Source organism: Aptenodytes patagonicus, chromosome 8 (genome assembly GCF_965638725.1).
Source record: "Aptenodytes patagonicus chromosome 8, bAptPat1.pri.cur, whole genome shotgun sequence".
NCBI classification, from domain to species: domain Eukaryota; kingdom Metazoa; phylum Chordata; class Aves; order Sphenisciformes; family Spheniscidae; genus Aptenodytes; species Aptenodytes patagonicus.
Genome location: NC_134956.1, coordinates 25,699,407 through 25,708,744, shown reverse-complemented (window position 1 = coordinate 25,708,744; position 9,338 = coordinate 25,699,407). Strand labels below are relative to the sequence as shown.

The window sequence follows — 9,338 nt, the reverse complement described above, 5'->3', positions numbered from 1 at the left end:
CGCCCGGCTCCGAGGCGGCGCGACCCTCCTGCCGGCCTCGCCGCCCCCCTCGCTCAGCGACCGCTCCGCTCCTCCCTTGGCTCACACCGGCCCCTCCACGGCCACCCCGGGCGCAGCAGCCCCACCACCAGCCCCACAGCCTGCAGCTACTCTGGCAACACAGCCCTTTTACAGGGAGGGGCCGTCGCCATCAGCCTCACTGCCCGCACCTGGGGCTCCTCTGGCCCAAGCCCAGAGCTGGAGCCCGGCAGGAACAGGGAGCCATCACCCAGCCCCCACCGCGCGTCACCCCCTCCCCTGGGCTCCATCACAGCCGCTCGCCTGGTGCAAAGGAAGCGCAAACGCAGCCGTGAGGGCAAAGGAGGCGGCGAGTGTTTATTCAGTCATGCACGTAACAAGTCCTGGGAGCAAGTCTGCTCTGGGGCTTGGAGCCTCCAATGCTCCCCCTGCCCCTGGGACACCTCAGCAGTCATTCCTGGAGCCGTGCTCGTCGGTCCGGCGGGGGACAGACAGTTGGTCGGTCAGCTCCTGGAGCGATGGAACGCTGGGCAGAGGCGGAGGCCACTAGAAAAGAAAAGTGGCAGCCTGTTGGACAGCGGGGGTGTAGTGAGAAAGCATGAGGCAGGGAACAGGACAGCCAAAGAAAGATAGGGACAAGGAGCCTGACAGAGATGGAGAAAGAAGCAACAGGGAGAGAGGAAGGGAGTCAGCAGAAAGAGGGAGAAGGAGCAGGACACAGACCGATAAAGAAGGGTGGGGAGCAGGATGGAGATGCAGAAAAAAACAGGGAAGGGCAGCATGACAGAGAGGGAGGAAACAAGCATAGGGGCAGGGAGCCAGGACAGCGAATGATGGAGGGAAGGGGTGGGGCAAGGGGAACAACACAAAACAAACCACATAGCTACACGCTACAAGGCAGAGAGGGAAGAATTAAGAAACAGGGACAGGGAGCCGGAAAAAAAAAGAGAGCTGGAGAGCAAAAGGAAGAGCAATGTGTACAGAAAGAAGAGGGGGGAAATTCTAAAATAGGGCCAGAGCCAGAGACAGTGAGATGGAGAAAGGACAAAAGCGACAGGCTACAGCGCGGAAAGGGAGGAATTGATGAATAGGGACAGAGAGCTGGCCAGAGAGAGACGGGGAAAGGCAAAAGATCGCACGGGCGACAGGGCAGAGAGGAAGGAATTAAAAAACCAGGGACAGGGAGCCGGACAGAGAGAGAGACAGAAATAAAATGGGGGAAAGAGATGGGCCACAAGGCAGAGAGGGAGGAATTGATAAATAGGGATAGGGGACCAGACAGAGCACGATGGAGAACAGGAAAAAATAGTGGTGGGCTACAGGGAAGAGGGAGGAATTAAAGAACAGGGACTGGGAGCTGGACAGGGAGACATGGAGAAGGAAAAAAAAAAAAACCACAGCAATGGGCTACAAGGTAGATAGGGACGAAATAAAAACTAGTGGCAGGGAGCCAGACAGAGAGAGATGGAGAAATACAAACAAATAGCATGGGGCTATGGGACAGAGAACATGGAATTAAAACACAGAGAGGGGGAGCCGGACAGAGAGACCGAGGGAAAAGTCCAGACAGGCTACAGGGGGCAGAGGGAGGAATGAAAAACTGGGGACAGGGAGGTGGACAGAGAGAGATGGAGATTGCAGGGAATAGCAGCGGGGGCAGGAAGAAGAGGGAGGAATTAATAAATAGGGACAGGGAGCTGGACAGAGAGGGACGGAGAAATGCAAAAACAGCAGCAGCGTACAGGGCACAGAGGAAGACAAAAAATGGGGGCAGTGAGATGGACCTAGAGGGATGGAGAAAAGAAAAAGCGACGCAGCAGACAGGGAGGAATTAAAAAACAGGGACAGGAAGCAAGAAACAGTGAGATGGAGAAAGGCAGGGGGGAACCCAAGGGACACTAGGACAGAGAGGGAGGAATTAAAAGTGGGGGATGGGGAGCTGGGAAAGGAGAAGCAGAGAAAGAAACAGAATCGCAATGTGCTACGGGGCCGAGAAGGAAGAAAGTGAGCAACAGGGACAGGGAGCTGGACAAACAGAGATGAAAACAGACAAATAATAGCACTGGGCTACAGTGCTGAGGGGGAAAAACTGAAAAATAGGGACCAAGAGCCAGAAAAAGAGACAGACAGAACAAATCGCGATAGGCCACAGGACAGAGAGGGAGGAATTAGAAAACCGGGACTGAGAGCAATCTAGAGAGAGATGTCAGGGAAGAAAAATTTCACGAGTGACATGTACAGGACAGAGAGGGAGGAATTAAAAAACAAGGACAGGGAGCTGGACAGAGAGACTGAGAAGGGGAAAAGTCCCGACAGGCTTTGAGAGAGGGAGGAATTAAAAATTAGAGACAGGGAGTTGGACAGAGAGACGGAGAAAGAAAAAACTGTGGACGGCTACCAGGCAAAGGAAAGTTTCAAAAATGGGGACAGCGAGACAGACAAGAGAGGAAGGGAGAAAGGAAAGATGCTATGGGCGACGTGGCAGAGAGGGAGGGATGAAGGAAGTGGGACAGGAAACCAGACGAACCGAGACAGGGAAAGAAGACTATAGCAACAGGCTAGGGGGCAAAGAGGGAAGACTTAGGAAAACAGGGACAGGGAACAAGAAGAGAGTGAGATGGAGAAAGGACAAAATAGCGATGGGCAACAGGACAGAGGGAGGAATTCAAAATGAGGGGCAGGGAGCAGGATAAAAGAGAGATGGAGAAAGAAATAGACTCGCAACATCCTACAGGGCCGAGAAGGAAGACCTTGAACAACAGGGACAAGGAGCTGGACACAGAGAGCCAAAGACAGCAAAAATACCAACGGGCTACAGGACAGAGAGGGAGGAATGCAAAAATAGTGGCTGGGAGCTGGACAGAGAGAGATGGAGAAGGAAAAAATAGCTATGGGCTACAGGGCAGAGAGAGGGAGAACCTAAAAGATGGGGACAGGGAGCCGCTCAGAGCAGGACGGAGAAAAGAGGTACAGAGGAGCAAAAAAAAAAAAAAAATAACAGCAGCGTGGGAAAGAGAGGAGGCCAGGGGAGGGGCAGGGAGGGACCGGGACGTAGAAGAGGGGCAACAGGGCCCTGAGGGCCCGGGACTCACCGCAGCTCTCACTTTCAGCACGGCTGGGAGAATTTGCCAGTTTGGACGCTTCTTTCTCCTGCTCTGCTCCCTTCCTCTTCTGTAACTACGGTCGCTTGGCTGTCCTCCACCTAAGAGACTACATGGGTGTCTTACAGCTCTTATGAGACGAAGCTTCCTAGACACGTAGCCTTGTGCACTACACGCAGGAGTAGGACAGAGGGAAAGAGAGAGAAAATGATGGGCAGGGAGCAGAACAGATGGATAGGGAGAGAAATTGAATGAGAGGAATAAGGAAGGAGGGAGGGAGAGAAAAAGATAGGGAACAAGCCAGAGGAATTGAGGGAAAAGAAGAGGGAGACAGATCAGGATAAAGAGATGGAGAAAGAAAAAACAGTGACGGACTGCAGGATGAGAAAAAGGGCCAGGGAGCAGGACAGAGGGGAATAACAGGGCAGCGAGTTGGACAGAGTGATACAGCGAGACAGGCAGTGGTATGGAGATATACAGACAAAAAGTTAGGGGGAGGATGGAAGACAGAGAAAATAAGAGAAAAGGGATAGGGAGCAGGGCAGAGATGGAGAAGAAATGTTTGAGACAGAGAAAGAGGGACAGGTAAGACAACAGATAATTGGAGAAAGAAAGGAAAGGGAACAGCACAGAGGGTCACAGAGAAAAAGAGAGGGATGGCAGAAAGAGAAAAAGAAGACAAGGGAGAAGGACTGAGGAGCAGAGAGAAAAAGTTACAGGGAAAAGGACAGGGATGGAGAAAACAAAGAAAGACTGGAGGCAGAGCAAAGGGAAAGACTGACAAGGACAGGGAGCGGGACAAAGGGATGGAGGAGGAAAAAATAGTGACGGGCAGTGCATAGGACGGAGGAAGAGCAAGAAGAAGAGCAAGAAGAGCAAGAGAAGGAGAATGACAGAAGGATGTAGAGAGAAAGACCAGGACACGTAAAAGGCAGGGGGGGGGACACGACACATCAGAAGAGTAGAAAGAAAAAGAGAGGGATGGGGAGCAAGACAGTGTGATAGAGAGGGAGGGAGGGAGTGGGATGCAAGGATACATAAAAACAGAGGTACAGGGAAGAGGAAAGAATGACAGAGAGAGAAAGGGGAGGATGGGGAGCAGGAGAGAGAGACAGAGAACGAAAAACGCGATGGGCAGAAGAACAGTAATACAGAGAATTCAACAAATACTTCTAGGGAGCAGGACAGAGGAATAGAGCAAGAGGAAAAAATCAATAGGGAGAAGGATGGGTAACACACAGCAGGACACACACAGGGAGTGAGAGGGAGGGAACACAGAGCAGGACAGAGGGATGAAGAGAGACAAAAAATAGGGACAGGACAAAAAGCAGAGTAATCAAGAGAGGAAAAAAAAACAGAAAGGGAACTGGACAGAAATGAGCAGCAGGACAGAGAGACGGAGAAAGAAAAAACAGGGACAGGGACAGAGAGATAGAGAGGCAAAGAGAGGGATGGGGACCAGGACAGTGGGATATAAACAGGGAGGGACAGGGAGCGCGGGACACAAGGTTGCAGAGAGAGAGGTACAGGGAAGTGGAAAGAATGACAGAGGGAAAAAGAGGGGCGGGGAGCAGGTCAGAGAGCTGGAGAAAGAAAAAGTCCTGCTGGGGAGCAGGACAGGAGGACAGAGCCGAAAGAGACGATGCAGACAGCAAAAATAACGATACGCAACAGGACAGAGGGATTGACAGAGGAGTAAGGGACAGGGAGCAGGACAGAGGAATGCGAGGAAAAAATACTGATGAGCAACAGGACAAAGGGATGCAGGTGAAAAGGAGGAGGGAAAAGTAAGGAGGGAGACAGAGAGAAAGATGGGGATATAGTGCAGGACACGAAGAGACCAAAAGCAGGGCAAGGAACAGGACAGAGGGACTGGGGATCAGGGGGAGGGAGGGAGGGACAGATGCAGATTAAGACAAAGAGATGGGAAAAACCCCCCGATGATGGGCTGCTGGACAGAGACGGAGGAAGAAAAAGCAGGGTCAGAGTAGGGAAGAGAGAAAGGAAAAAAGGGACAGCTGGCTGGACAGGAGGATATAACTAGAAACAATGAGACAGGCAGTGGGACGGGGATAAAGGCAGAATAATCAGGGAGAGGAAGGAGGACAGATGGACAGCGAGAGGAAAAAAGGGACAGGGAGCAGGACCGAGAAGTGGAGGAAGAAGCATTAGGGGCAGAGGGATAGAGAGAGGGAAATACAGGTTGGAGGAAGGACAGAGGGACAGAGAGAGAAAGAGAGTGACAGAACTTGGACAGAGAGCAGGAGAAAGAAAAAACAGTGACAAGCAGCAGCCCAGAGCAGGGGCGCAGGGGGAAGGAAGGACAGGAGGAAGGAGAGAGGGATACAGAAAACAAGTGGAGGACAGGGAGCAAGAAAATGGGATACAGAGAAAAAGAGAGGGATGGGGAGCAGGACACTGGGATAGAGAGCAAGCGAGAGCAACAGGGAGAATGACAGGGAGATGGAGCCAGAGGAAAAACAGGGACCAAAAGCAGGACAGAGAAATGGAAAAGGAAAATTAGGGATGGGGAGCAGGACAGAGGGATGGAGAGACAACGAGGGATGCAAGGATAACGACAGAGTGAGGGAGGGAGAGAGGAAGGGAGGGACGGGGAGCAGCACAGAGGTACGGAGAAAGAAAGAGGGATGGTGAGCGGGGCAGAGATATGAAGAAAAAATACAGTGTTGGGGAGCAGGACAGAGGACTAGAAAGAGAAAAATAAGACAAGGGAGAAGACCGAGGAGCAGAGAGAGAAAGAAAGGTCAAAAGAAAAGGTCAGAGAGAGAGAGAAATCAAGAAAAATAGGGATGAGGAGCCCTGCAGAGAGATAGAGCAAGAAAATGTAGGGTCAGTGAGCAGGACAGAGGGATAGACAGATTGGGGGGGAGGAGAGGAAGAAGAAAGAAGGATCAAAGACAGTGACAGGGCACAGGACACAGACAGAGAGAGAAAAAGGACAGGGAACAGGACAAAGGGATTGAGAAATAAAGAAAGGGTCAGATCTGTACAAAGAAACCAAGAAGGAAAAGGAAAAAAAAAAACCAGCAATGGGCTAGAGGACAGAGACAGAGGAAGAGAAAAAAGGGCCAGGAAGCAGGGCAGAGGATGAGAGAGAGGAAAAAAGGGAGATCCAGCTGGACAGGGAGGTATAGCAAGAAACGACTGGACAGGCAGCAGGACAGAGAAGTAAAGACAGAAAAAAGAAAGACAGGAAGCAGGACAAAGGGACAGTGAGAGGAAACAAGGGCAGGGAGGGGATGGTGTGAGGAAACAAGGGGCAGGGAGCAGGACAGAGGTGGAGAAAGAAGCATTGGGGCAGAAGGATAGAAAGAGAAAAAAGAAAGGCAGGAAGAAGGATGAGGGATGATAGGGGGAAAAGAAGGACAAGGAGCAGGACACAGATTGTAAGAGAAAGACAGGGACAGGGAGCAAGACAAGGTGATACAGAGAGAAAAAAGGGACAGGGAGGCAAGACAAAGTGAAAGACAGGCAAAAAATAAGTGACAGGGAGCAGGACAGAGATTGAGGGGGAAAAAACAGTGACAGGGAGGCGGACAGAGTGACAGAGAACCAAAAAACCAAAGAGAGAACAAGACAGAAATAAGGAGGAAGGCAAGGAGAAGGACAGAGAAACAGAGAGAGAGAGGTGGGGGTGGGATAGGGAGCAGGACAGAGAGATGGAGCAAGAAAGGAAAAAAGGACAGGAGGCAGAACAAAGGGAAGGAGAGACAAGGACAGGGAGCAAGACAAAGAGATGGAAAAGGAAAAAAGAGTGATGGGCTACAGGACAGAGACAGACGATGGAAAAAAAGGAGGGAGAGGGAGCCGGAGAAAAGCGCTGAGAGAAAAAAAAAAGGGAGCAGGACAACAGGAGAAAGAAAGGGAGAGGGGAAGAGGGAGCAGGACAGAATAGGGAGAAGAGGTACAGGGAAGCAAAAAAACATCACAGCAGTGTGGGAAAGACAGGGGGACAGGGGGGGGACAGGGAGGGCCCAGGACTCACCGCAGCTCTCGCTCTTGGTGCTGCTGGGAGAATTTGCCAGTTCAGACATTTCTTTCTCCTTCTCTCCTCCCTTCCTCTTCTGTAACTCCGGTCGCTTGGCTGTCCTCCACCTAAGAGAACACGTGGGTGTCTTACAGCTCTTACAAAATGACAAGCTTCCTAGACACATAGCCTCGCTCACTCGTGCACTATGTGGCCGTACCCACGTATGCTGCTGGTGACATATACAGATCCTGCGGTGCACGTTGGCAGCCTGACCTGCTGCAGACTACAAAGAAGGATCCTTCTTCACCTGGAGAGGCAAGCTCTCTCTTGCCTGCAGCAGGAGGCAGCTGCCGGCCGGATGGCCTTCCATTTCTTCTTCTTTACCTTTCTCTGGCCTCTTCAGCTTCAGACACAGCAGCTCTTGTCCACAGCCGGTAAGTGCTCCACCTGTCCTTCGCCCCAACGCTGCGAGGAGAGCGAGGCTGGGCAGAGACAAACCACACAAGCCTGAGGCGGGTGCAGTCAATGGCATCCCTGGGGGAGGAACGGACAACCGCATTCCAGTGTGGCCTCTGGGAGAAGGAAAGAAGAAGCAGCGACCGGTACTACTGTAAATCACCTCTGGCCAGACCCCCGGCTTCTGGAGACGCCGCTCCTTCCCTGCACTGCTGCTAACAGCAACCATGTTAAGGGAGAATCAAGGACATTCGAGGGCCAGCTTGCCACCTTCACGACAGGGATTGGGGGCGGCCTGGGGCTACGGGACAGGCTTCAGGGGAGGTGCTGGGGGCAGCTGCAAATGGCAAGTGGGGCCAGGGAAGGCTCAGGGGGAGCTCTGGCAAGTTGGGGAGGTGCCCGGCGTCTGTGCCTGGGGGGGTGTCCACCTTCTTCCCTTCTATCAGCTCTTGGGTCCCTGGGGCTGCCCTGACCCGGCTCGCCTCCAGCAGACCGGAAGCCTGTCACAGCGGGTGGTTTGAAGCTTCCCGTCCCGCCATCCCGGGGCGGCCAGCGGGCAGGAGATACTCCCGCACCCGCCGAAGGGGCTTCCTCGCCTCACCGGTGGTCCCGGCCCTCACGCACCACAGGAGACCGCGCCCGGCACGCCGCCATGCTGCGGCACCAGCCAAGGCGGCGGCTGCGCACCTGGGCGGTGCCGGCGCTGCAGTACCGCGCTTCGGCCACCAGGCGGCAGCAGCAGCGAGCACCCGCCGGGCGGCGCGTGGCCGGGGGCGGCACGGGCGCCGCAGTCCTGCGCTTTGCCGAGCGCCCGACGACACCGCGGACGTAGGGCGGCAGCGGCGTTCCCTTACTGGGAGGCAGCAGCGAGCGCGGCGGCACCGCCCCGGAGGCACCGCAGCATCGCATCGCCGTTCCCGCAGACGGCAGCGCGGAGCACAGGGGCGTCACCGCGCATGCGCGGCGCCTGAGCTGCAGTACCGACGTCTGTTCGCCGGGCGGCAGCAGAACCGCATTCTGATCGTCGTTCTACGCGAAAGAAGCTAAAAAGGCTTGTTCAGTTTGTGAAATGCCAGGATTTTTCTACCTGTGATCACTGTCTGAAGGCTGTTAAAGAGTAATAGCTTGACCATCTCTCTCTCTCCCCATCTATCATTTACTTTGCTTGGTTACTGCAGTTATCATTACTGAAAGCACCTAGCCTTTTATAAAGGGCAAATACTGAGTTTTTAAAAGCTTTTAGCGACTCCATGGAATTGCCTTTACTTTCAATAGGTTGCCAGCTTCTTCAAACCAAGCTGCAAGAAACATTTTACCTTCAAGGCAGAACCTTCTGCTCCCCCAGGGGTTAAAGACAAAACTGTGGTTCGCTGTTTGCTAATAAAATGCAAGTGGCAAAACCCTTTCTCTAAGGGAACTAACTACTATATCCCGTTCACTGCAGGTTTCTTAGTATCATGTAATCTGCTTTAAATGCTTTTATGTAAAAGAAAGACATCAAAATAAGGTATTACTGGATTTAATTTTTATTACACACTCTACCCTGGTGCCATGGAGGACCTGCTTTAAAGCATCAGTAACATACAATTTTTGCACTTGTTCTTAAGTATGCCCGCACATAAAAAGCTATGAAAATGTGCCATTAGGTAACAAACTTAGACAAGCCATTATTCACTCCAGTCCTTTGGTTCTTGGTACTTCCACTGGATGTAGTCAAAGATGTCTTTTTCACACTCTATGAGCTAGGGCCTCCCCAGAAACTCCTGCAAGCG

General features: G+C 52.6%; 1 protein-coding gene across 1 annotated transcript; it reads right to left on the bottom strand.

Annotated features, from left to right (window-relative positions):
* Positions 1 to 350: 350 nt before the first annotated feature.
* Positions 351 to 8,475, bottom strand: LOC143164337 (uncharacterized). The gene is made up of 7 exons (XM_076346801.1): positions 8,168 to 8,475; positions 7,730 to 7,879; positions 7,495 to 7,644; positions 7,328 to 7,393; positions 7,126 to 7,235; positions 3,111 to 3,220; positions 351 to 564 (listed from the first exon to the last, which is right to left on the bottom strand). The coding sequence occupies exons 1-7, from the start codon at positions 8,473 to 8,475 to the stop codon at positions 463 to 465; spliced, it is 996 nt and encodes a 331-aa protein (XP_076202916.1). The 3' UTR covers positions 351 to 462.
* Positions 8,476 to 9,338: the final 863 nt, after the last annotated feature.